This window comes from Oryza brachyantha, chromosome 2 (genome assembly GCF_000231095.2).
Source record: "Oryza brachyantha chromosome 2, ObraRS2, whole genome shotgun sequence".
Lineage (NCBI taxonomy): Eukaryota > Viridiplantae > Streptophyta > Magnoliopsida > Poales > Poaceae > Oryza > Oryza brachyantha.
Genome location: NC_023164.2, coordinates 6,230,703 through 6,257,213, shown reverse-complemented (window position 1 = coordinate 6,257,213; position 26,511 = coordinate 6,230,703). Strand labels below are relative to the sequence as shown.

The 26,511-nt window shown below is 43.8% G+C and overlaps 5 protein-coding genes and 1 long non-coding RNA gene across 6 annotated transcripts; 5 read left to right on the top strand and 1 right to left on the bottom strand.

Annotated features, from left to right (window-relative positions):
* The first annotated feature begins 2,073 nt into the window (after positions 1-2,073).
* LOC121053461 (E3 ubiquitin-protein ligase EL5-like) lies at positions 2,074-2,658 on the top strand. Its single transcript, XM_040520395.1, has one exon. It carries the CDS (start codon positions 2,074-2,076, stop codon positions 2,656-2,658), a length of 585 nt encoding a protein of 194 aa, XP_040376329.1.
* Positions 2,659-3,153: 495 nt separating this feature from the next.
* Positions 3,154-5,242, top strand: LOC107303620. The gene is made up of 6 exons (XR_001549578.2): positions 3,154-3,432; positions 3,722-3,794; positions 3,880-3,966; positions 4,088-4,186; positions 4,773-4,879; positions 4,962-5,242. It is a non-coding gene; the product is annotated as an uncharacterized LOC107303620 (long non-coding RNA).
* Positions 5,243-6,463: 1,221 nt separating this feature from the next.
* On the top strand, positions 6,464-7,286 carry LOC107303505 (RING finger protein 11-like). The gene has a single exon (XM_040521342.1). The coding sequence runs from the start codon at positions 6,559-6,561 to the stop codon at positions 7,186-7,188; it is 630 nt and encodes a 209-aa protein (XP_040377276.1). The 5' UTR covers positions 6,464-6,558; the 3' UTR covers positions 7,189-7,286.
* A 394-nt stretch (positions 7,287-7,680) lies between these two features.
* Positions 7,681-11,707, bottom strand: LOC102721052 (sodium/calcium exchanger NCL2-like). The gene is given in 8 exon segments (XM_040520275.1): positions 7,681-8,213; positions 8,497-8,526; positions 8,528-8,800; positions 8,879-9,143; positions 9,229-9,374; positions 9,730-9,911; positions 10,326-10,514; positions 11,148-11,707. Coding segments are annotated over 8 exon segments (1,716 nt in total). The 5' UTR covers positions 11,530-11,707; the 3' UTR covers positions 7,681-7,964.
* Positions 11,708-15,378: 3,671 nt separating this feature from the next.
* On the top strand, positions 15,379-17,437 carry LOC121053533 (programmed cell death 6-interacting protein-like). The gene is made up of 2 exons (XM_040520710.1): positions 15,379-17,103; positions 17,346-17,437. The coding sequence occupies exons 1-2, from the start codon at positions 15,747-15,749 to the stop codon at positions 17,381-17,383; spliced, it is 1,395 nt and encodes a 464-aa protein (XP_040376644.1). The 5' UTR covers positions 15,379-15,746; the 3' UTR covers positions 17,384-17,437.
* A 3,515-nt stretch (positions 17,438-20,952) lies between these two features.
* Positions 20,953-26,197, top strand: LOC102709808 (T-complex protein 1 subunit gamma-like). The gene is made up of 14 exons (XM_006647056.2): positions 20,953-21,021; positions 21,380-21,441; positions 21,726-21,798; positions 22,507-22,574; positions 23,138-23,207; positions 23,675-23,743; positions 23,825-23,896; positions 24,015-24,088; positions 24,178-24,455; positions 24,553-24,937; positions 25,016-25,141; positions 25,374-25,478; positions 25,636-25,710; positions 25,792-26,197. Exons 1-14 carry the CDS (start codon positions 20,991-20,993, stop codon positions 25,981-25,983), a joined length of 1,680 nt encoding a protein of 559 aa, XP_006647119.1. The 5' UTR covers positions 20,953-20,990; the 3' UTR covers positions 25,984-26,197.
* The last annotated feature ends 314 nt before the right edge of the window (positions 26,198-26,511 follow it).

Below are 26,511 nucleotides of genomic sequence, written 5' to 3'. Positions count from 1 at the left end.
AATTGAGCAAACTTATAGTAAATCCTAATGCTTGGTTGACAAATTGGAATAGGAGAATGATATGTACGACATTCACACCTATAAAGAATAGTAACACTGTATCCTAGCCATCCATGCCCTCCACCTCATTTCATCCTAACCATCACTCATTTCCATATCACAGTCCCATCTTTTATAAGTCATTTGCAAATCAACTCATCGGTGATTGCTGCCGCCGCCCCTGGGTCATGCTGCGCCACCGAGCAATTGGAGCATCACCCCAGGTAGCTTGCTGCTACGTGAATAGGTCAATTGGTTGAGTGCTTGTAGGGTGGATTGCAAATGGATTAGTTGGTGGATTCATTTCAACCTGTATAAAGATGAAATGGATCGGTCTGGTTTGGTTTGGTTTTAGGCTACAAATGGGTTGGGCTGGCTTGGGTCTCATGAGGGAACGAATGGATTGGACTGGTTCGAGTTACTTTAGCATGGTACTGTGGATTGGGCCAAGGATGGGGTGGATTTCATACTATTGGCATGCCTAGCCATGATTACACAAATTTCCACCATATACAGACCAAGCTCACAACAAAACTATATAGGGCCGTCCAAATTTTTTTTCCCACCTCTGTAAGGACTTTGTTGGCTCCACGGTACATTTTGTCATTGGTGCCGTACATGCCATACCTACGTGAATACTCACTTTCATTTACGCAGTTGACTTTTGAGTTTACATTTGATCATTTATCTTATTCAAAAATTTTGTTCAAATATATAAAATTATAAATCATACTTAAAGTTATAAATTAAATCATAGCAAAAATAATCAATAATTATATAACTTTTTTTACAAAACGAATAATTAAACGTAAATTTAAAAGTCAACGATGTACGAAAGGAGTACGGAACTAACAAAGATGACGGACGTGCTGCTGTGGATCTGCATCGTACAAATTTTTACCAGCAATGCCAATATAGTGCCGTCTTACTACTACACCGTAGGCACATACGGATAGTAGTATTACTATATCCTAAAGACCTGTCAGAACTAACTATATTAACCAGTTAACAACTGAAAAAATAATAGAAGTTGGTCAGTAAAGGATGGATACTGTCGGCAGCTGACATTTATGTGACAGATACTCCCACACCAAAAAAATATAAAAGTGAACCGTTGGTGAATTGCTTCGTCTGTCCTAAGGTATAAAAATCGATACTCCGTTAGTATTTACAGTATTTAAATTTTATATTAAAATCTAAGTGTTTATGGCACTATTTATAATAGTATTCTATCGATCACTTCTTATTTTATCTAATCCTACCGTCTCACTTATAATCATTTCTTATTTATTAACGGGTGCTATGGTCTTCCTTCTTAATCTTAATCTCTACTAAACTATATAACATATTGGACGGAGGTAATATATCCTAGCAATATCGATGTGAAGGACATCTATCTAATTTGTACAACTAGAATATATCTAATTTAATATTTATTTATTTTATTTTGAGACAACGAGTATTACTAATAACTCTATTTTACAGTATGATATTTTCTAATATTGTCTAGACTCATGGATACTAATGAATCTATACATAATATATATTGATCAATGAATATACAGGTATAGCTAAAAATTCTTGCTATAAAACGATGGGAGTATCATACAATTGTCACAGGAAGATGGGAAATCCTAAGATGACATGATTATAATATGAGTACGGACTACGGAGTACAGTAGTATTTTCTCCGTTTAATATTATAAAAACTTTTTGCTCTTACCTGAGTTATATACATATTAATGAATTTAGACACATATACAAAACATATACGTCGACATTGACATATAAATGAATACAACTTTAAAAAATTTTATAATATGTAACGGAGGTAATAAAGTCCAGTCCAACCTAACCAACAAAAAAAGGCAGTAAACAGGATAATAATGCTCATCGTTTCCATCTCCTTAACTCGCTTAACGCCGCGCGCGCGCGAATCTTACTAGGACGCCTCGCCGCCATTTAAATTTTTTTTCTACTGCTCCTCGCGTTTGCTTTGCTTCCATTCCACGAGGCGCGCACGAACGCTAAAGCATGTCGGTGCAGCAGGATGGCTGCTACCGGTGGGGCTGCGACTTCGCCGTGGCGCACGCCGTGTTCGCGTGCGGGTTCGTCACCGCGCCGGTGGCGGCGCTCCACCTCGTCAGGAGGCCGCGCTCCGCCCACGCCATCTTCTTCGCTGTGGTCGCCGCCTTCTTCACCGCCGTCAGCCTCATCCTCTGCTTCCGCTTCTACGCCGACCTGAAGCGCCCGCCGTGGCCCCGCCACCGCGTCGGCGTTGCTGCTGCCGTGCCCGCGAACGAAGGATCGCCGCGCGACGGCTTCGGGGGACGACGCCCCGAGCAGCATCCGGTGATTTTGGGCGTCAAGCTGCAGGCCGCCCTCGCCGCGGGCCGCATCCCGAGCTACGTGCACCGCGGCGGCGGCGGCGGCGACGTCGAGTGCGCGGTGTGCCTCGGCGAGGTGGAGCATGGGGAGGCGGTGCGGCGGCTGCCGGGGTGCCTGCACGTGTTCCACGCGGCGTGCATCGACCGGTGGCTGCGCGCGAGCGCCACGTGTCCGGTTTGCCGGTGCACCGTGGTGCCGCCACCGGAGATGGTGGTCGACGTCAATTCTTGATGTAAAGTTGCCGTTGGATTTGGGCGAAATCTTCGATGAATTATTTTTTTTTTGTTGGAAGAAGATGGAGAGATATTACTGATATTTTCTTCAAAGAAATAATTTGACTTCAGTTAATTTCAATCAACTGTTAATACTTTCGATATAATCCATAATCCAAAATTTTTGGAGGGCAGAAAAAAAAAAGGGGGGACAAGGTGAAATACACCACGGCCCTGTTATTTTTTCTCTTCAGAATTTCATCTTTATTTTGTTGTCACGTTTCTCATACATATAAACGTTGTGTACTCCGTGTAAACATTTTCTAAAGCGAAAGTTTGATTTATGGTATTTAATTCACTCATTTGTATCCTTAATTATTATTAAAAGAATAAGATAATTAAAAAATCGCCTACACGAAAGTCTCTGCTCCTAAAAAACACTTATGGGCGAGTCGCGTCGCACCCCAACCTTCTTTTCCTTTCCTCTCCAAAAACCGATCGTATCCATCAATCTCGCTCCCCGTCTATGTCGCATCGCTTTCCTTCCTCCCCGTCCGTATCGCAGGCGGCATCTAGCGCGCTCTCCTTCCTCCCGTCCGTATCACAGCGCCAGTGTGTTGTCCGACGACGACAACGGGCCGCGCGGCCTCGCTCTTGTCGTCTGCAGCGAGGGGACCTCCGACGTACACGGCAGATCAAGACGAGCAGCCGATCGCGACGGTTCCGATCAGCACATTCGCCGCCGCGCGCGGCCGTCCTGCCGACATCGCCGCCGAGCGACCACACCGACCAGGTTACCATTCCCTGCTTCCCCTTCTCCCCGCTACCATTAATCGATCCGGTCTTGCCGAAGCTGGTCTAGACGGCCGGTCTCGACGACATCCCCGTCTTCGACGATGTCTCCGCCGCCGCCTGCTGCTAACCCAACCGGCCGTTCCCAACCCCACTGGATTCACCTCGCTGCTACCCCACTGGATTCACCTCGCTGAAGTTTTACATCTTGCTGAAAGCTTTGCCAAATGGTCTTTGGCCTTCTCTGAAGTTTTACATCATAAGTTATTCTGTTTTTTATTCTTTTTCAGATTTTCAGATGATGAATCCTTCAAACCGGGAGTAGGTTATTGATGGTCTCAGGCAGCTTCTGGGTTGATCAATGTAAGTTTTGGTATCCAGCATGAAACTGCACTGCCTTGAATGATCCATTCCAACGATCTGCTAATATATATGTTTTGGTATTCAGCGTACAGGTTGCTTCTGGGTTGATCAATGTCAGTTTTGGTATCCACCATGAAACTGCCTGCCTTCAATGAACCATTCCAACGATCTGGTAATATATATGTTTTGCTATTCAGTGTACAGGTGTTGATGCAGCTAAGAATCACATAGCAAACAACTATGTTATTTCTGTTATTTTGCAATGGTTCTAAATACTAATCATATATGTTCAGGTGTTTTATTTCAGATAGCAGAGTTTGAGGACTGAGGTATTAATGTTTCAAATAACACAGTTTCAGATAATCAGATTTTGATCAATTTGCACATCCAAGGTACCACTATTACCCGACAAAATGTACTTACTGTTGCTTCTAAAATTTACCCGACAAAATGTACTTATTGTTGCTTCTAAAATTTGGCTAATCAATCAGTTAAACCAATATTTGTCTAGAGGTGTTGATGCAGCTAAGAATCAAATAGCAATTAGATCTAGCTCTTGCCTACGAAAAATTTTATTGTGAGAGACGAGTGAATAAGCTTTTTGAGGTGTTCAATAAGGTCAAGCAAACCACACATGATTAATGCTTAGGATAAAGCTTAGTATTTTATCTCCTTTCTCCTTTTAATGAACTAGGATTCAAATCCATTTTTTAAAAAACCTGTGAAATTAACATACTGGAAAAGAGTTCGATGGTGAATTGGTTGTTTTTGACTCTGGGTGAATGGGTGCAGTAAGAAACAAGGTGCACTTCTGGCTTCGAGTTATGCTATATATAGTGACATAAAAGAAACAAAACAATATTTATATGGAACTGTTACCGTTAGCTTCTGCCTACGAATATTTAATACTTGGAACAGACCTAATGCTTTTATCTTTGATGTATATTTTTTTTCATTAACTTATATTGGTTCAAGAAGATGCTGATGAGAAAAGGAGGAAAAGCAGGAGTTACACCATATTTTTTGCTGAACCTATGCGAGCATCCAATTCATTTGTTGGCACGGAGGAGTACATTCCGCCGCCTGTATGTGTTTGGTCAAGTTTTTTATTCATTCCCGATACTTTTCTTTTTGATTCTGAGTTATCGCATCCTTGTCATTTTTTAGGAGATCATTACAGGAGGTGGCCATAATTGTAAAGATATCTGGTTAAGACGACATAATGTTTTACAGATGAAGTTATTCAAAATCCAATCTTCTTAAGACATTTATTTTCTTTTTTTACGTTCTTCATATACTCTCTGTTCTGAACTGGATGGCACAGCGAGTACTTAATTGTAATTGAGATTAGTATTTTATATCGATCAAATAGAATTTGATCATAATTGTTAATGAGAATCTATTAAAACGTCATAATGTTTAACAGATGACGTAAGTCAATTTCTAATCTTCCTGACAATCATTTTATTTTTTTTCTTTCTGTTGTTCGTATACTCTGTGTTCTAAACTGGATGGCGGAGCGAGTACTTAATTGTAATTGAGATTAGTTTTTTTAATACTAGAGAAGATATCGGTGCGTTGTACAGGATTAAGTTAATTTTAATTATGTAAATAAAAATATATTACGCATTGAGTCGAGAATATTAATTATGATCAACATATAATTTGATTTAAAAAAGTGTACTTTTCTTATTATATTATATATACCAAAATATTCAGGATACGATTGTGTCAATCATGCGTAATATACTAACGTATATAGACTCCATCTGTATTTAGTATCCAATGTAAGTGCAGCAAAATTTCGTCATTAAAGTGTTGACACACAAAGCAAATATATATCGAAAGATGGTTCTAACACCTATAAAGCATTATCTTAATTACATCATGGGTCTAAATATATGATAGACCTGATCGTTTCGTTTTAACATAAATTAATATTAAATTATTGTCTTATGTGAAGTTATATACGTTATATAAATTCTGCTGTCCGTAGCGACGCACGGCCACGAACCTATTCCTTAAAAACTCTTGGGGGTCCAAATCTAGCTGACCCGATTGCGTCAAGATCGAGATCCACCCAAATCAAACGGCACGGCGATGTGACGCGTGGACAGAGAAGGCCTCGTTTTCCAAGTTTTGCGCTGAAACGAACGGCCCAGATGGCCAGATCTCTCCTAAGAGCCAAACAGCTCAGTCTGCTGGAGAATTTTTTTATTTTTTAAACATTTTTAGCAAATAATTTTATTACTAAACCTCCAGCAAAAATATTTTCTTCACCTTTTAATCACGCCACCAACATTGATGTGGCGAAATGGCTGGCCATGTCATGTCAGTGGTGTGGCAGTATTGTCTTGCCACATCACTGATACTGGCGTGGCAAGGCTGTCACGCCATGCCACGCCGCTCAGGCTGCGTGGTAGTGTTGTCTTGCCACGTCACAGGCACTGGCGTGGCCAAAAGGTTCAGCGTTAAAAATATTTTGTCCGATGGATTAGTAATAAAATTACTTGCTAAAAAGATTTATTTAATAAAAAAATTTCTTTGCTGACGTGTACGTACGCTGTTGCCCCAAGTCCAGCTCTCGTCGTGTCACTACCAAATTGCGATCGAAATGTAGACTTAAATAGCCGAATTAATCAACGAAGTTGACTGACCTGATCGCTTGCTTGCGACTCCAAATTAACCACACGCATTTGCAGCCGCGTCTGCCTTGGTTTGATTGCCATTGTTGTGGAGGAGAGAGGAAGCGTCGTGTCTCAAGATGTTGCTCAAGCTCGCGCTCGCCGTCGTCCCGCTGGCAGTCGTCGCCGGCGTGCTGATGTACGTCGCCGGCGTCCCGTGGGCCATCTCCATCGTCGTTCTGGTTGTCGTCGTCCTTGTTGTGCACTGGTCGCGCCGTCGCCGGTCTGGCGCCAGGCAGGCGGGGGAAGGAGTGGTTCAGGGTGATCAAGAACCGGTGGTGGCGCCGCCGAGCAGCACCGTCGTTGTTGTGGTGGCGCCGCCGCCGCCGCCGGCGCAGCGTTCGCTCCCACGTGAGCCGGCGGCGGTGCAGCCCTCTGCGCCACCGATCGCCGACGATGTGGCGCTCTTGGCGGCGTACTCGTACGAGAAGAAGAAGACGAAGAGGAGAGGGAGCAGCGGCGGCGGCGGCGGCGACGACGACGGGGTAGTCGACGGCGAGGAGTGCTCGGTGTGCCTGGGCGAGATGAGGCAAGGGGAGGCGGCGAAGCGGCTGCCAGTGTGCCTGCACGTGTTCCACGATGAGTGCATCGACATGTGGCTCGGCTCGCACGCCACGTGCCCGATATGCCGCTCTCCGGTGGACGCCGGCGCCGGCGCCGGCAACGCCGCCCCCACCGTGGAGGTGCGCGTGCAAGTGCAGTCTTGTTGATCATGCGTGTGTTTGTAGTTTTTGTTTTGTGTTTTGATCTGTTTGATGTTACTACTTTCATCTGCATAATATCTACCTGAGATGGATCCATTTGTTGATTGATTTTCTCCAAACAGAGAGTATTTTTCTCTGAATTTTGACTCTGGATGCGTCATCTTTTCATATTTTAATACAGCTGAATATTATATCTAACTTATCGAAGCTTTAACATTTCTAGTCTTCTGAACAGGTAGGCTGACATGAATTGCTTGGCTCAACCAAAGGGGGTGTTTAGTTGCGGAAATGAAAATTTTTGATTATTACATCCAACGTTTAACCGGATGTTTAAAGTGGTTTTCGGACACGAATAAAAGAACAAATTTCACGGCTCACCTAGAAACCGCGAAATGAGTCTTTTGAGGCTAATTAATCTGTTATTAGCGTATGCAGGTTACTGTAGCACTTATGGCTAATCATCGATTAATTAGGCTTAAAAGAATAATCTCACGATTTTTCACGGATTAATTATTAACTTTCAAGTCCTCATAGCTTCAGTGCAGTATTGCAACATGCTGATCCTATCCTTAGATAAAATAAATAACAAAGGGAACCAGTATGATGCGTACGTTTGGAATTAGACAGTGCTTTTCAGCGCTATGTATAGGTAGCCTGCAGCAGAACATCCTTCCCAGGGTAACATGGTAAACGATGTGATTTACAAAAGGTTGATGAATCTTTACTGGTTATACTGCTTCTTCTCATCCATATGTATTATCGGACATATTAAGGTTGTAGGCTTACGACCAGCCAAACTTGTAGTCCAGGATGTAGACCATGATCAGCGACAATGGATAGAGAAGGAAGGCGACGAAGCATGTCCAGAGAGGGAAGCTGGTCCGGAAGCTGGCAAAGAGACCCATTATGATGCACACAAGGATGATTATGAGGACCTCTGATGAGAAATCCCAGGCTAAGCCCCTCAGGTAAACAAGGGCCAAGAACACGGCGAGGCAGAGTGTGTTGTTCATGGTCACTCCACCATAGACCTGCAGTTAAAAAGATGGCGTCAGATGAAAGGTGTTCGGTGATGGGTGATACTGCCCTAAAATGATAATTAAATGATAATGAAGATAAGTTACAAAGGAAAATGATAATGAAGCCTGAGTAGTAACAAAATGTTTCGATCAAGAAAAAAGTAGCAATAAAATGTGTATTTTAAGATAACAGAAGCAACACCTACACCCTCGGGTGCAAGGAATTAAATAGTTATGGTATGTATTTAGGTGGTTCAGTAGTCAATAAGATGCGCAGGGTACCCAATAGATATACCTCAGAAAAGGTTAGTGACAGAGTACGGCTGCTTCTTCCGGCTAGCAAAGATAATTGCTGAGACAGCCTCGCTCGAATTAGTAGCCAAGGGCATTGCAATGAAGGAGATGAAAAAGGAGGGAATATGTGTAGCATTTGAAAAATTGTGCACAGCATCAACAAGTGGATCTGCAGCTGCAGCTGCCATTGCAGTTCCCAGAAGCAAAAGTAAGATAGCCTTAATGCAGGTCCAGGTTGAATTTCCATCAGCTTCACCTTCCTCTTCATCTTTGTCTGGCAGAAGGCTTTGTTCATCCCTTGTTCTCTGAAACATTATAAGATGCTGATTATTTATCTTCCCATGAAAAAAACAACTCTATAAAAAAGTGACAGAAAAATTTACCGCGTGAAAATCATTCAAGAACTTTTTGGAGTAGGCACTAGATGCAACAGTACGCTTAGCTTCATCCAGCCATCTCACCATTCCATTAACAAACTCACACTTTTCAATAACATTGTTCCGTGATGTATCAAAGTCAGCCATGACTTGATCTGCAGCAAGGTTACTGTCCCAATCAATATCTTCAAAGTTAATACCAACAATGAAAGCTCGTAATTCGCCGTGTTCTAGCTTTCCATCATTGTCCAGATCAATCTTGTGAAATAACCTGCCAATTTTTCAGTTTTCATTTAACAGAGCACCTCTTTATGAAATATAGCTAAAACACCATACAACGAGGACCAGAAGCATACTTCTCTATCACAGAAACATTAGGTTTTCCCTCGTCATCAAGAAGGCGACCAAAAGCATGCATTTGAGCGTGTCTCAGAACACCAGACATTACATGCTTCAGTCTTGAATACTCTAATCTTCTCCTTTGGATCCATGGCTGAAAGATCTGTTTGTGAAAAAATACAAGTCCTGTTTAATGGGGCAATATAGATAAAAATATGATTGTAATCAACTAAAAAAATGTACAGTTGTCCCTAGGAAAAAGTGCTGCCTACAAATGACACTACATATATTTGCGACCAGATTTCATTTCCTGAGTCCTGACCAATTGCAGTGTCTAGAGAAAAATCAGATGAATCCATGTGGATGAAGGGCACCATTATTCTGATTCAACCTCATGTTTAACAAGTCATCAAGTGTCTTGATGCAAGAACATTTCTAATCTTTTAATACAAAATTAAATAGGCATTAATACTGACTAAAACATGAGGTTGAAGTATATGCCAAGGTCATTACAATACCTGATATAGGCAGTATGAAAGCAAAAGTAGAGCTGCCACAATAAGCCCAATAAGGACTGTTACCCGATGACCAGAATGGAGCTTAAAAATTTTTGGTATTTGAACAATAATAAAAGGAAGAATGGATATTGCCATAATTCTTGCTGCATAGCTGGTTTGCTTATCAGTTGAAACACCAGAGCCTGCAATTATATACATGTTATTCTTTTAACTAATGTTATAATGATATGCATCTAGCAATTCACAATATGCAAATTAGATTAAATTGAGGAAAGAACAACACAATATCCTCCAGCCATCAGCAGATTCCTTAAACTTCATGATGTCCACTAACTTATCAGAACACTTAGAGAAAGACAGACACTATCTGCATAACTACATTGTTAAGCATGCAGGGTGTCACGTCCCTGAATGCTAATCCTTAATAAGTGTATCAATCTATCAGTAGGTAAGTTCATACACCAAATTGTCAATTGAACTTAAAATCATCTTCCCTGCGCTCTTCAGGCTGGTTCTAAGTTGACCGTAAATCTAGATCATAATGCAATGACATTAACAAAAGAAAATGAAACATATAGCATAAGTATCTGGCATACCTGATAGACTGAAGCCTTTGGTGTTCTGTGAATCGATTGCGGTTGATTCCTCTGACAAATCACACTTACCAACCACAACACAAGATCCCCAGAGTAGGGTTAAAAGCATAACCGTTGACCCCGCGAGCAGGCCCATTCCAATCAAAACCTGACTCTGAGCAACCTCTTTAGTGCCAGAGAGCCCAGAAACTGAAACACAAAAACGTGGGCCAAATTAAGCAATCTGCATGCACAAGCAACTAAAGACAAAACTCCACGTAGGTACCAACAAATAACATGATGGTCTAATTATAGGCATTTTGTGCAAGCTTAAGTTAGCTAGTTACAAGTGAAGAACTAAAGCAGCTGTTAGCTCAGAAGTGGCCTTGGTGACCACCTTTGGCACTGTATGAGACCTCAAGGGCCCAATAAACCATAATTATGTAATCATTATACTATTTTGGTATCATTCATCCAATAAAAATCAGAATAAAGAGTGAAACAATTAAGCATATTCTGCTGAACTGAATCCCAACAATTACGTCAGCTTGTATATCAGTCAAGCAAAAAGTGAACATTTTCTACCATGAAACAGTCCAAGTTGGACCTTTTCGTATGATTTGAAGGATATTGTCGTCGTTTCTGAACTATCAGACGCCTAAACTATCGCGAGACAGAACATAAGTGCGCTTTGGAGGTAGCCACGGCCAAGGGCGAACACCGCCGGTGCGGATCCCACCACATACGCGAAAGCTGCAAAAGTCTTGAAAGGGAAATCGCCATGGCTTGCCTAGCCTAACAGATGAGAGAAGAGAGGGAGAGAGAGTGAAAGGGGGAGCGAACCGAGGATGAGGAGGGCGTCGGGGAGCGCGCCGAGGATGGGGAGGAAGAGCCCCCCGACGATCCCGGGGCCGAGGATCTGGAGCAGCATCTCGCTCCCGGAGGAGAGGTAGGTGGCCGACTTGAACATGAGGAAGCCGTAGGCGAGCACGAGGAACAGGTTGCCCCCCGCCGTCGCCGTGCACGGCAGGAACCCGTACGACATCTCGCACCCCGCCTCCGCCTCCGACGGCAGCCGCAGCACGGAGACCGTCGCGTTGCCGCGCCCCGAACCCGAAGCGCCGCCGCCGGCGCCGTCGGAAATGAAGGGGCGGGCGTGCGCGAGGAATGGCGCAACGAAGAGGAGGAGGAGGAGTGGGACGGCGAGGCGCGGCGGCGTCGGCATCGTTGCCGGTGGGGGGAGGAGAGGAGAGGGAGGAGAGCGCGAGTCGCGGCGGGATAGCGGCGCGGTGGTGGGGGACGCATCCGCGGCGGGATAGATATGAGAGGGCGCGCCGCGGCGGCCGGAATTGGATTGTTTTTTTTTTTTCTCTCTCTCGTTTCACGCTCTTTTCTGCAGCTCCCTCTTTTCACGCACTACTCGATACCGGGGACTTTTGGAGCCATGACGTTCATTTATTCAAAATGTATAAAATTATAAATTATTTCGAAAATTTATTTAATAATAAAGTAACTAATAATTATATAATTTTTTAAATAAGATAAAATAATCAATATTGACTCAAAAGCCAAATTGAGTCAAATAAAAAAAATATAATCGTGCATCATAATAAATGGATGGATTATACGCAACTCCCTCGGTTCCAGATTATATGGGATTACGATTATTCATTTAGTGCAAAATTTATAAGTAATACTTAAATAAATAAAATAAATAATATTTTTAATTTTTTTTATAAGACAAGTGGTCAAACATTATAAATAACATTATAAATAGAAAGTCAAAATCTCATATAATATGAAACGGAGATGCTAATAAGAAGAAACTATACGCGAGCTCGGGCAGAAAAATACGAGTTTAAACTTTGTTTTTGCTGGTTTTTTAAGTGATGTTTCTTATGTGATGTGAGAGAGAAGGACGGACGAGTATGCTTTTAAGCGGCAGAGATGAGATAAACAAATCTATTATCGGACAAGACATTTGTTAATACTATAAATCTATACTAGTATATCTTTTTTCGATACCAATACAAACAGAAAACTTACTATAGTACTCTCAAACTTTAAAATATGCTAATATATATGTATCTCATTTTTATAATGTCTTCTTTAAAAAATAAATGTAACGACAGCTGAAAATAAACTTATTTAACGAAAAAAAAGATAAGATAAAACGAAGTTGGTCTGAGTTGGAGGTAGTACTTGAGAATTTAAAATTTCAATATTTCATTTAACCATTAATAATTTAAAATGATTATTAGGTTGTAATTAACGAAGGTATTATGGTCATATTTCATGTCAACAAAGATCTTATAATTATTTATAGCTTTTTAGAAAGTAGAAAATCCGTTAAAAATCAATTTAAAATGTAAATCTAGATGACTGGGTGTTTGGAACTTTGGATCCATTTCTTTTAAAAAATGTATGTCTTCCAGTTTATTTGTAAACGGAGGCAGTGACATTTCCTTATGCGAATTCGAAACGCGGGTGCTCGCATTTACACTTGTATCTCTAAAATATTGAACCAGTCATATGTTTAAAATTTAAAAGATAAACGGAGTTTAACGCTAGAGATTTGCTATAGTTCGATAAAAAATAACCACCCGCGAGATATATGGATCTCATGATACCAGCATCAAGGTAGAGTACCTTTTATGGACCGGAACAAATTAATTAACGGTACCATGGGTCCATGGCCGTCGATGACGCCACGTCCACAGGAACATACATACACGGTGGTTCTGACTAGTCTGGGGCTTGGTAGAAGGCGACGTGTGCCGGCCCACCGTGCGACACGCGCGTCGTGAACGCCCCACCGGCAGGCCGGGCAAGCGCCCAAATGGGCACGTGTTCCGTTGACGTATGTGCATACGGGGTCCTTACCTATTGGGGGCTATTTGGCTATATCATATCGGGCACACGGCACAGTGGGGATCGATCACACGAGTAGGGCCGCGTTCGATGATGACGTGGGTAGGTTAACTTACCCCGCATAAAAAACGTACTAATAGAATACATAATTAAGTAATTATTAATTACTAAGAAAATATAAATTAGATTAATATAATTTTTTAAAATAAGTTTTTTATAGAAAATTTTTTTAAAAATATACTGTTTATTAATTTGGAAAGCGTGCGTATGAAAAAGATAGTGATAAGATAACTAACCTCGAGCTACGAATGCCTTAACTTATCACCTTCTTTTCCACGCGCACGTTTCCCAAACTGCTAAACGGTGTATTTTTTATAAAAATTTTCTATAGAAAACTTATTTTTAAAAAATCATATTAATCTAATTTATGTTTTCTTCATAATTAATAAATCATGTACTAATTTATTGACATTTAACATACCTCATCGAAACGCACGTGGCCTAGATGGGAATGCAAAGGCATGTGCGGGTGGGCGACGAGTGGTCTTTTCCTCGTCGGAGACTCTCGAACGAGGAAAAGAATCCCTTCGAAAGAATTGAACGAGTAGTCGTATGAGTTGAAAATCTCATGTATGGTTCGAGATTAGATATGCAACAGGATCCCTCTGCACGAGTTCTTCAACCTCACCCCCGTGTCCCCGCGTCATGAAAACAAGAGATTAGGTATGCAACAGGATCTACTTTTAGCCAACATAAACCTGTCACCTACGTACGCAGAGCCGGTCGCTGGGACAAAAGCGATGGAACACTATTGGTGTATATGTGTAACGCTGGGGTGTGGACACATGTGCGCAACACGAACATGATTCTTGTTTCACTGGATCGTCATTATAAAATTATCTCCTATTAAAAGATATTAGTACATCCATTTTATATTATAAGACTCTCTAGCCCCGAAAGAGTGTGGACACATGTGCGCAACACGAACATGATTCTTGTTTCACTGGATCGTCATTATAAAATTATCTCCTATTAAAAGATATTAGTACATCCATTTTATATTATAAGACTCTCTAGCCCCGATAGATTCATCGATGCATAAATATATATAATTTATATGTATGTCTAGATTTATTACCATCTATCGCTGTTTGCTTCTAAGAAATATTTATTTTATTAAATGTTGCTAATATATATAATTTATATGTATGTCTTAATGTCTAGATTTATTACCATCTATCACTCTTATCTGTTTACTTCTAAGAAATATTTATTTTATTAAATGTTGCTGGCTGTATAATCACGTTGGACTAAAATCACCTTCTATGTAACCGAGGGGAATGATTAGTCCAATTTAAAGAGTTTAGAGTATTTAATGTATGTTCCAGAACATAAGAGTATTACAGTATTTAAGGTTCTGGTTCGACTAGCGAATCGAAACGTAGGGAGGGGGGAAGGGAATCGAAATATTGCAGAAGTTTAGGGGGGCAAGTCAGACATTTTTCTATTTACAAATCCCAGAAGACATGTAACAGTTTTGCCACCAACAAGTGGCAGCAGTAAGGCCCAAAAGTGTTGTTGGGCCCAACGTGATCAGAAACTGGGCCTGGCAGGCCTCCATATGCTCTCGTCTCCAAAACCCCCCAAACGCCGCTCCTCTCGTCTCTCTCCCCCCTTCCCGTTGAGAAATTTCAGAACATAACACTCAATTCGCACCCATTTCAGAATCTACCATCCGATTAGCAGCACTTTCGAATTTTACCACTAAACAGGTGAATTCTTCTATCTGCTACCCCTTCTTCTCTTTATCCCAATTAAATGTATTTTCTCTTCTTTTCTTTTATCTGAAAATATAATATTACAATTTTGCCCCTTGCTTTCACGTGCATTGGACAGATGAGATCGACCCAACTTCTCTTCGTCCCGTGCCTGTTCGTTCTCAAGCAAGAGGCGAGATGGAGAATTAGCAGCGCCACACTGTTTGTGATCATGCTTCCATGTCCATGGCGCGTCGACGCCGTGCCGGTGCGTGAGTGGCTCGCCCGGGGCGCCTCGATCGCTGCCGAGGACCACGCCGACGACGTCCTGCGCTCGCCGGACGGCACGTTCGCCACGGGCTGCGTCGTCCACCTTCTTCACGTTCTCCGTCTGGTTCGCGCGCGCCGCCGACCGCGCCGTCGTCTGGAGCAGTCGCCACTGTTAGCCTATTGTAATTATAGCAAGTGTAATTATAGTAGGATGCCCTTGATTAGTGGCATGTACCAAGGCTGTGCGGTTGGCTTACAGCCACCCCAGCCTCAATATATACCTGTGCCTTGACATGGAATAGAATTAACCTTTCCACATATTTCCTACATGGTATCAATCACGTAACGATCCTGTTCTTCCGCACCCCACGCCGCCGCAGATTTCGTCGCCGGACGTCGCGATCTCATCGCCAGCACCTGCTTCCCGAGCCAATCGCCCACACCTCGTGCTGCTCTCCTTGCCGGGTGTGGCCGCCAGTTCGCTCCCGATCACCCGCCCCGTCGTTGACATCGTCACCGGGCGCGGTCGCTGGTCCCGTCTGCCATGGCGGACGACGACGACGCCACAGCTGCCCAGGCCGCCAAGGACAAGGAGGCCGCCGATCGCCTCGCGGCCGAGGCCGCTGCCCGTGCTGATGCAGCACGCCGGGCTGAAGAAGACCGTCTTCGTGCTGCTGCTCTAGACGAGTATGAGAAAACGCATGAGGCTCTCTGGGCGCAGGCCACTGCCGTCGTCAACGTCAAGGCCCTCATCCCCATCGTCCTCGACAAGGCCACGGACACCTACACCAAGTGGCGCGGCATATTCCTCACCGTCCTCGGCAAGTATGCCCTCACCCGCCACGCCCTTGAGGATGAGGCGTTCCCCGCCCGCCCGGCATGGATCCAGGCGGACTGCTGTGTCCTCACGTGGATCTATGGCACCGTCTCCAGCGACTTGCAGCAGTCGTTGATGATGCGGCAAGGTCCTGCCCGCAATGCGTGGTGCTACCTCGAGGATGAATTTCTCGGGCAGAAGGAGTCCCGTGCCCTTCTCCTTGAGACACAGTTCCGTACCTTTCGTCAGGAGGCCCTGAGCATCACCAACTACTGCCGCCGCCTTGAGTCCATGGCTGCCTCCCTCGCCGACTTCGGCGACCCCATCGGTGATACACAAATGGTCCTCACGCTCCTCCGCGGCCTCAGTGGCAAGTTTCGCCACATGGTGTCCATCCTCAAGATGCAGAAGCCGTTCCCGACGTTCAGTGAAGCCCGTACACACCTCCTGTTGGAGGAGATGGAGATCGACGCTCGTCCTCCGTCCCCGCCAGCCGCCCTCGTCGTCGCACCGTCGCGTCCAGCGGCACCAGGTGCAGCTGCTGCTCCACGTCCGGGCGCACCCCCTCCTCCACGCCCCGCTGCACCGACTGGGGGCCAACGCAACGGACGCCGTCGTGGCCGCGGTGGACGTGGTGCTCCTGCTGCACCCAACGCTGGTGCACAACCTGGTGGACAGGGCAGCGCTTACAACGGTGCTGGTGTGCACCCATCGTTCATGCACCCTTGGGCTGGCAGCGTGCGCATGTGGCCGTACGATCCGTCAGGACGTCCTCCGCCGCCGCAACCTGCATTCCACACAGCCCCGCACTATGGTGGGTACAGTGCTCCTCCCGGTGCCTATGGTGGCACATACGCTGGCCCGCCACCCTCGTACAGCATGTACCACGGGGGAGCTGCACCGCCGCTCTTCCAGGCGCCCTCGCCCTCACCAGCTTACCAGGCAGCGCCCTGGAACCCCACTCACGGCGGCTCTTGGCACCAGGACTCCCTGGCGCACTCCTTCAACACCATGACGCTGAACCCGCCAACCTCTGAGTGGTACGCTGATTCAGGTGCTGGTTCGCATATGACCTCGGACGCTGGTATACTCTCCACCATTTCCCCACCCTCTTTGTCTACTCCTTCATCTATTGTTGTGGGAAATGGTGCCTTACTTCCTGTCACAGCCACTGGATCACACTTTTTTTCCTTACCGCATCGTACCCTTGCTCTTAATAATGTTCTTGTGTCACCCAACATTATTAAAAATTTAATTTCCATTCGTCGTTTTACCACCGACAATAATTGTTCCATTGAGTTTGATCCATTTGGTCTTTCTGTGAAGGATTTGCAAACCAGGAACGTGATCGCCAGGTGCAATAGTTCTGGTGACCTCTACCCATTCTATGCACCTTCCACCAGTGCCTCCGCGTTCATCGCTGCACCTACCTCCCTTTGGCATCGCCGTCTCGGTCATCTTGGGCGTGATGTTTTGTCCAAACTCATTAGGTCCAATGTCATTTCTTGTAATCAAGATGATATCGATCACATTTGTCATGCGTGCCAGCTTGGCCGTCATGTACGTCTACCCTTCGGTTCATCTAGCTCTCGAGCTACTCATAATTTTGATTTAATACATTGTGATTTATGGACCTCTCCACTTGTTAGTGTGTCAGGATACAAATATTACCTTGTTATTCTTGATGACTGTTCACATTATCTTTGGACTTTTCCGCTTCGCCTTAAATCCGAGACATTTTCCACTCTCTCTAATTTTTTTGCTCATGTCCGCACGCAGTTTGGCACCACCATCAAGAGCGTCCAGTGCGACAATGGCCGTGAATTCGACAATTCCCAGGCCCGCACGTTCTTCCTCTCCAACGGTGTTGCACTCCGCATGTCGTGTCCATACACCTCACAACAAAATGGTAAAGCAGAGCGTTCCATTCGCACCATCAATAACACTCTGCGTTCCCTTTTGTTTCAGGCGAGTCTCCCTCCAGCTTACTGGGTTGAGGCCCTTCACACTGCCACATATATTGTCAACCGTCTCCCCACTACGACCCTCGCTTCCTCCACACCATACACTACCCTATTTTCTACCGAGCCTTCCTATGATCACCTCAAAGTTTTTGGGTGCGCTTGCTATCCCAACATGTCCTCCACGGCGCCCCACAAACTTGCACCACGCTCCTCCTTATGCGTTTTTCTCGGCTACTCCTCGGAACACAAAGGCTATCGGTGTCTCGAGCTTCAGTCGAATCGCATTCTTATTTCTAGACATGTCGTTTTTGATGAATCTTTTTTTCCTTTCTCCGACATGTCTACCACACCCATGGCCTCCTCAGCCTTGGATTTTCTAGTCGATGATCATGATCTTACCGCTTCAGTTCCTGGAGCTCGTTTTGTGCGTGCAGGTAGTGCTGATCCCTCGGTGACACACCCCGTGCCCGAGGCCGCCCCTGCGCCGCCCAGTCCTGGCGTAGGACCTCAGTCCCCTGGGTCCAGCACTGTTTCCCATGGGGCTTTCTCCGCGCCTCCGTCCACGTCGACTGGTGCTGCTGCCCCTGTGCACCCCGCACAGGCTGCTGCCAGCAGCACCTCCACGACACCCGAGAGTACTGCCGGTTCTGCTGCCCTTGGTGCTCGCGCCCAGGTTGTTGCCAGCGGCACCGGCCGTACAACTGCGACTCGACCGACCGCCATACCTCCGGTCACCAATGCGCATTCGATGCGCACACGGGGCAAGGCTGGCATCGCACAACCCGTGGATCGTCTCAACCTCCACGTTGTGCCCATGTCGCCTCTCCCGCGCTCTGTTCGTGATGCCCTGTCAGACCCCAATTGGCGCGCTGCTATGCAGGCTGAGTATGATGCTCTGCTCGCCAATGACACCTGGAGTCTTGTGCCTCGCCCTCCTGGTGTCAATGTTGTGACTGGCAAGTGGATCTATCGACACAAATTGCTTGCAGATGGGTCACTAGATCGCTATAAGGCACGCTGGGTCCTTCGGGGCTTCACACAGCGGCCCGGGGTGGACTATGATGAGACTTTCAGCCCTGTTGTCAAGCCCGCGACAGTTCGTGTCGTTCTTTCACTGGCATTATCTCAGAATTGGCCCATTCATCAACTGGATGTGAAGAATGCATTTTTACATGGCACTCTTATGGAGACAGTATATTGTGTGCAGCCATCTGGTTTTGTGGATTCATCTCGCTCAGATTATGTCTGTCGGCTCAACAAGTCTTTATATGGTTTGAAGCAGGCTCCTCGTGCTTGGCATCACAGGTTCGCCTCTCACCTTGTATCACTTGGATTTGTTGAAACAAAGTCAGACACTTCGCTCTTCATATATCGTCGTGGACCAGACACGGCTTATTTGTTGCTGTATGTGGATGATATTGTTCTCACTGCCTCCTCGGATGATTTTCTGAAGCATATCATTGGTGCACTCCAGCGTGAGTTTGCTATGACCGACATGGGTCCGCTTCATCATTTTTTGGGCATCTCAGTGACACGTTCTACAGATGGTTTGTTTCTCTCTCAGCGACAGTACACTCGGGATATTTTGGAGCGCGCCGGGATGAGTGCGTGCAAGCCTTGCAGCACGCCTGTGGATGTACACTCCAAATTATCTGCTGATGGACCTCCTGTCGCTGACTCTACAGAGTACCGCAGTCTAGCTGGCGCCCTGCAGTATCTGACCTTCACCCGTCCAGACATTGCTTTTGCTGTTCAGCAGATATGCCTCTATATGCATGATCCTCGGGAGCCACATCTCGCTGCTCTTAAGCGGATCTTGCGCTACCTGCAGGGGACATTGTCACTTGGGTCGACCATGAACCGATCGTCACTTGCTGAGCTTGTGGTGTACACGGATGCCGACTGGGCCGGATGTCCTGAGACTCGTCGGTCGACATCTGGCTACGCAGTATTTCTTGGGGACAATTTGGTGTCTTGGTCCTCCAAGCGTCAGCACACGGTCTCTAGATCAAGCGCCGAAGCCGAATACCGTGCTGTGGCAAATGGTGTTGCTGAAGCTACATGGCTACGTCAGTTGCTCCTTGAGCTTCGCCACCCACCTCGTCGTGCCACCCTGGTATACTGTGACAATATCAGTGCTGTATATCTCTCCAGCAATCCAGTGCAGCATCAGCGGACGAAGCATGTTGAGATTGATCTCCATTTTGTTCGAGAGAAGGTCGCCCTCGGTCATGTTCGGGTCCTTCATGTTCCTACGACATCGCAGTACGCCGACGTCTTCACTAAGGGCCTTCCTACCTCACTGTTTCAGGAGTTTCGATCCAGCCTGAATGTTCGCGATGCTCCCGATTAGACTGCGGGGGAGTGTTAGCCTATTGTAATTATAGCAAGTGTAATTATAGTAGGATGTCCTTGATTAGTGGCATGTACCAAGGCTGTGCGGTTGGCTTACAGCCACCCCAGCCTCAATATATACCTGTGCCTTGACATGGAATAGAATTAACCTTTCCACATATTTCCTACAGCCACAATGGAAACCTACTTGCAACACAATCATGTCGTGGTTCCAACGGTGAACGGTGGGGTGCGCTTCAGCCGGAGCAGGTCGAGCCAGCGCTGGAGAAGGATGATATGACGATGTCCCGTGGATGGAAGTGGCAGAACGGCGTCCTAAAGAGGGTCAATACGGCATCTCTTTGTCTTAATCTGGATCGATCGATCCCAAAAGAAGAGATTGATCACTTCTGTGCTGTGGGCGTAGGGGCAAGAGGGAAATATTATGTTTCTTGAGAGAAGAAAGTGAGAGAAAAGAAATTAAATTCAGAAAAAGAGATGAAAGGGGTACCAAATAGAAGAATTCACACTTTCAGTGGTGAAATTCGAAAGCCATGCGAATTAGATGTTAAATCCTGAAGGTGGTATGAATTGAGTGTTAAATACTGAAATTTCTCCTTTCCCGTTCCCGCAAACCAACCCGCGCCGCCGCCGCAGCCACCTCCCGCCGTCCATGGCATTGCATGCGCCGGTGCTCGTTCTCAGTAAGTTTCCTCTTCGTCGCCCATCCATTCCTCCCCCTCTGCTAGGGTTCTTGCCGCGAAAGGTGGGACTGTTCTCCCTTTCCTTCGATTTCTTCCTCGTCCTCTTCTTTTTTCTTTTTTGGTTTTCACCGCTGCGGCAGGCCGGCAGCTCGCTGCTGGGGTAGGGCTGGCTTGTTCATCCGGTGCCCGGTTTCGCGTTCGCAACTCTGCTCTTGCTTCTGTCGGTCTCGTGATCCGCCGCTGGCTTAGTAGCCTTCATTCGGTTCTTGAGCTGATCCTTCGCTCGGCTGCTCTTTTATGTTAATCTATGGTTGGTCACTAATTTGAGTTATTTCCCGTTCTTTGTTCGGCAACGCAGAGGATTCTTTGAAGCGGGAATCTGGCACCAAGGTGCACCATGCCAACATCCAGGCAGCCAAGGTAGTAGAACTGGCCGCCTCTTTAGCCTTCCTTCCTGTAGTGTAAATGTTTGATGTCGTTGCAATGTTTGTTAATTAAGATCATTGGTTTAAGCAGCTAAATTGCTAAAAATTATGAACTTTTCCATGCCCGAGCACTACCTTTTGGAATTGCTTGATGGTATCATTCTTAGGAGATTGGCGAAACCTTATATGAGTAAAATCATACCTTGTTTACGCCATCCCTCTCTGCTTTACTATATTCTTTGCTGTAGTGTACTATAAAGTATCATATCTGTTCTTTAGGCTGTTGCGGACATCATACGCACTACGTTGGGACCTCGGTCGATGTTGAAGATGCTGCTTGATGCTGCTGGAGGTGCCTACCTCAACATATGAAGTTTTTTGTTTATATCATTATTGTTTCGCAGTTTGTATGATTGTCTATTCTATGTTAGCTTGGACTGAATGAATGACTTCGTAGCATTGTTTTAATATATAGATGGCAATCATGATATTGCTAACTTTCATGTTGCACCGCGATAGCATTGTACGAGTTGCAGTTTACAATTAACCTGTTCATGAATCTTCAGTTTTTATCTGTACCATTATTGTTTTACACAGAACTTTTCAAGTGCGTTGTAGATCTCTAGTATAATCAGTTTCATGGAAATTACTTTGTGATGTGGGGAGGATTATTTTTCTTTACCCTTTCTAGAACATAATGAGAAGCTACATATTTATCTTTTGACCAACCTTTGCATTTGTTTTCAACTTATTTGGAATTCTTAACTACCCATTTTAACCTTTATTTGCATCCAACTCATCCAATAATTCTATCTAATAAGATCAATCCATCTAATAATTTGGACGATGCATTAAGTGTTTTGTTCTTTAAATGTAACTTCTATCTGTAATACAGATGTTTCAAGGAATAGTTTGAATTCTGCATTAAGTATTTAATTGGGAGTTGATGTTTGATAGATTTTTGCATTCATGTGTTAATAAAACACACAAATATATGCTACTTTTGTAATAATGTCCTGACATTTTTCACCATATTTGAATTAATTCTTTGGTTGTGCAGGTATTGTTGTTACTAATGATGGCAACTGTATGTTGCGGGAGTTAGACCTTGCACACCCAGCTGCAAAGGTTGGTCCACTCTGATATTAAGTTATCATAGTTTTGGTAGTCACTCTTGACGAAGACCTGGTTAATTTTATCTCCATTGAAGACAAAACAACTGAATTAGATTCATTTTTTTGTTTAAATTCACCTTAAGCTCTGGTTATTTTGTTGACACACCCTTATGTGTACCTTAAGCTGCTCACTTGTTTTGAGGAATCAACCGCATGAAAAGTAAATTTCAAAACAATCACATTATGTTGTCACATGCTAAAATAGTCATGTGCGATTAATTTGGCAGAATTACACTATATCATAGATGGGGCTGAAATATAGTCATACTAGGAGCTGGATCAATTACCATAGTGCTAGGTGTCAGATTAGAACCTTAGGAGCGGGCATCAGGTTAGAAGTTGGGGTATGCTTTCTACATACGAAATGTTTGGTCATATGCCACCCGAAAGACTGAAACCCACATGGCATGAACCTTAAGCTCTTTGATTAGTCCTATTCTCGGTGCAAGAGTGTCGTCCTCTATTGGAGGCACCAACATTCATGTGTTCCTAATACTTCATGAGTTGTCCGTGCAGTCTATGATTGAGCTAAGCCGCACACAGGATGAAGAAGTAGGAGATGGCACGACGTCTGTTATTGTTCTTGGTATTCCTTTTATTGTCCTTTGTGCTCATGTAAACAATTAAATTGGTTAATATGGCAGAATAGCATGGCATGCTGTATTTACATTTGAATTTCATGAAATAAATAATCTAGGGTTATCTGACAAAATTAAACCATAGAATTACTGCATATGCTTCAGCTGGATCATAACTGACCGCTGCATCAATAGATAAAACACATATGCTGCAAAAGTAGTATTAGAAAATTTAACAAATCATATTAAATTAATATGTCCTGAATAAAGACATTTCAGGTTGACTTTACCTATTCAGAAGGGTAGAAAAGTTTAGTCTTGATGTATGCTCTATCTGTTTTGTTGCTGTACTCAATCAATTATTGAAATGAGCAAATTTCATTTGATTTATGCCCTTCCAATTATTGAAATGAGCAAATTTCATTTGATTTATGCCCTTCTAATCCACATATGTCATGTTTTGGAAATTTTTTAGCTGGTGAAATGCTCCATGTTGCACAAACATTCATTGACAAGAACTACCATCCCACTGTTATTTGTAGAGGTAATTTTCTTGTAAAAATATAATCAGTCCTTTGAAATTAAGACCTCTATGTTATAGAAGTCTGTATTTATTCATTTGCAGCATACACCAAAGCTCTTGATGATGCTATAGCTGTTCTTGATAAGATTGCTATTCCTGTCAACGTCGATGACCGTAAGTTAAAGTTGGCATATAATTTTTTTTGGATCTTAGCGCATCAGAAATCATTATCTGCTCTTTAAGGTCTCTAGGAGATATGAATTAGTAAGGCTTTTCATAATTCATACTTTAGGTGTTGCGATGCTTGGTCTGGTGAAGAGTTCCATTGGCACAAAGCTCACCGGTCAGTTTGGTGATCTTATTGCAGTAAGTACCTTTCTTTTACATGAAATTGGTTTGGTCCATTTTCTTCCAGTATAGCTCTTTTTTAGGGCTGCTAACATTTCTCGCTTCAGGATCTTGCTATTGATGCTACCACAACAGCTGGTGTTGACCTGGGTCAAGGCATTCGTGAAGTTGATATCAAAAAGTACATCAAAGTAGAAAAGGTTCCTGGAGGTCAGCTGGAAGATTCCAAGGTTCTTAAAGGAGTCATGATCAACAAAGATGTTGTAGCTCCTGGGAAAATGAGAAGAAAGATAATTAACCCACGCATCATTCTTTTGGATTGTCCTCTTGAATACAAGAAAGGAGAAAATCAGACCAATGCTGAGTTGATGAAAGAAGAAGATTGGTAAGGGATCTAAATACAGCTTTTGATTAAAAATACAGGCAATTAAAATGCTTGTGTGTGTGTATATATTTTAGTTTGGTTTAATGGCTTATTGCAGGGAGGTGATGCTAAAGATGGAAGAGGAATATATAGAGAACCTCTGTGCACAGATTTTAAAATTTAAGCCTGATTTGGTTATAACAGAGAAAGGATTGAGTGACCTTGCTGTCCATTATTTAGGCAAGGCTGGTGTAAGTGCAATTCGAAGGCTCAGGAAGACTGACAATAACAGGATTGCAAAGGCTTGTGGAGCAGTCATAGTGAATAGGCCAGAGGAACTTCAAGAATCTGATGTTGGAACAGGAGCTGGCCTCTTTGAGGTCAAGAAGATTGGTGATGAGTTCTTTGCCTTCATTGTTGATTGCAAAGATCCCAAGGCATGTACTGTTTTGTTGAGGGGAGCAAGCAAGGACCTCTTAAATGAGGTTGAGAGGAACTTGCAGGTGTGCACTTGTGTTTTCCCCTGTTATTTTGTTATATTCTATAGTGGAAATGTCTTGTCTAACATTTATAGTTTGTAGGATGCAATGTCTGTGGCGAGGAACATTCTGAAAAACCCTAAGCTGCTACCTGGAGGTGGTGCGACTGAATTAACTGTATCTGCTACACTGAAACAAAAGAGTTCTTCAGTTGAAGGTATCGAGAAGGTATGATTGAGATTTCAGATAGCCAACATACGAATTGTTACATGATTAACCTGCCAGATACCGAACCTGTTCCTGTATGTGCGTGAATACTTTCAATAGTATTCTTCCTCAAAATATTCTGATTGAGTGATTATGTATAATATACGGAAGTACTATGTAGACCTTACACTTAGTTTCATTGTCTATATGATCATGAACTGATTTAAGTCACTTTTTTCTGTTTGTGTACCAGTGGCCCTACGAAGCTGCCGCATTAGCATTTGAGGCAATTCCAAGAACTCTTTTACAGAATTGTGGTCTGAATGTTATTAGGACGATGACACAACTTCAGGGAAAGGTACAATCAGATTTTTCATTAATTCCGTAAGTTGGCTTTAGGTTTGTGCCTTCATACGTAAGACACATTATAATTTTTTTAGTTGAATAATATACTGTTTTGCAGTTTCCTGTGATTTATCTTGTATTATTTTCACTAATGTGCCAAATAATTGCAGCACGCAAATGGTGAAAATGCTTGGGTTGGCATTGATGGAAGCAGTGGTGATATTGTGGATATGAAAGAGCGCAAGGTTCACCACCCTCTTCATGTATGTGCTTTTCTGCATGTGTTTATTCATCTTGAAACCTCACTGTCTATCTATCTTTTTCAGATCTGGGACTCATACAGTGTCAAGGCGCAGACGTTCAAGACAGCTATTGAGGCTGCTTGTATGCTCCTGAGGATTGATGATATTGTCAGTGGTATCAAGAAGCAGCAAGCTCCTGGAGCCAGTTCAGCTCCAAAGCAACCTCAAATAGAACAAGAGGGTGGCGCAGACAACGAACAGATGATCCCAGAGTAGAATGGCACATGAAGGCATCAGCCGCACTTACCTAACATATAAATCAACCTGTCAAAATTCTTGAAATTTTTGTGGTAGCCTTTAGAATCATTTGCCAGCGCAACGTTGTATTTCTGTCAGTTTGTATGGCCGGCAGTCATGTTTGTGCTGCTTACATAATTGAGTACTGAATGAGCTTTCTTCTAATTGATATTTTGTGTATTCTAACGCGGCACGGTTTGTGTTTCAATTTTTAAAATTGTGAGATTTTTTTTCCTGTTTGATCATTGTACTCTTTACACAGGGACGTTGTATGTAAGAATTTGAGGCCTGGTGCAAAATACAAAATGATGTTCTATAGATAGAAAATGCCAAGAAATGTAGAGAGTAAATTTTACTTCAGGCTGCTATATATATTCACCAAAGTTGCATAATTCACCAGGCTAGACTCACTTTCCCGCTTATTTTAGGTTATAAAATGTTTTGGTTTTCATATATTTGTATATATGCTAATGAATCTGAACATATACATAAAACATATAAATTGGT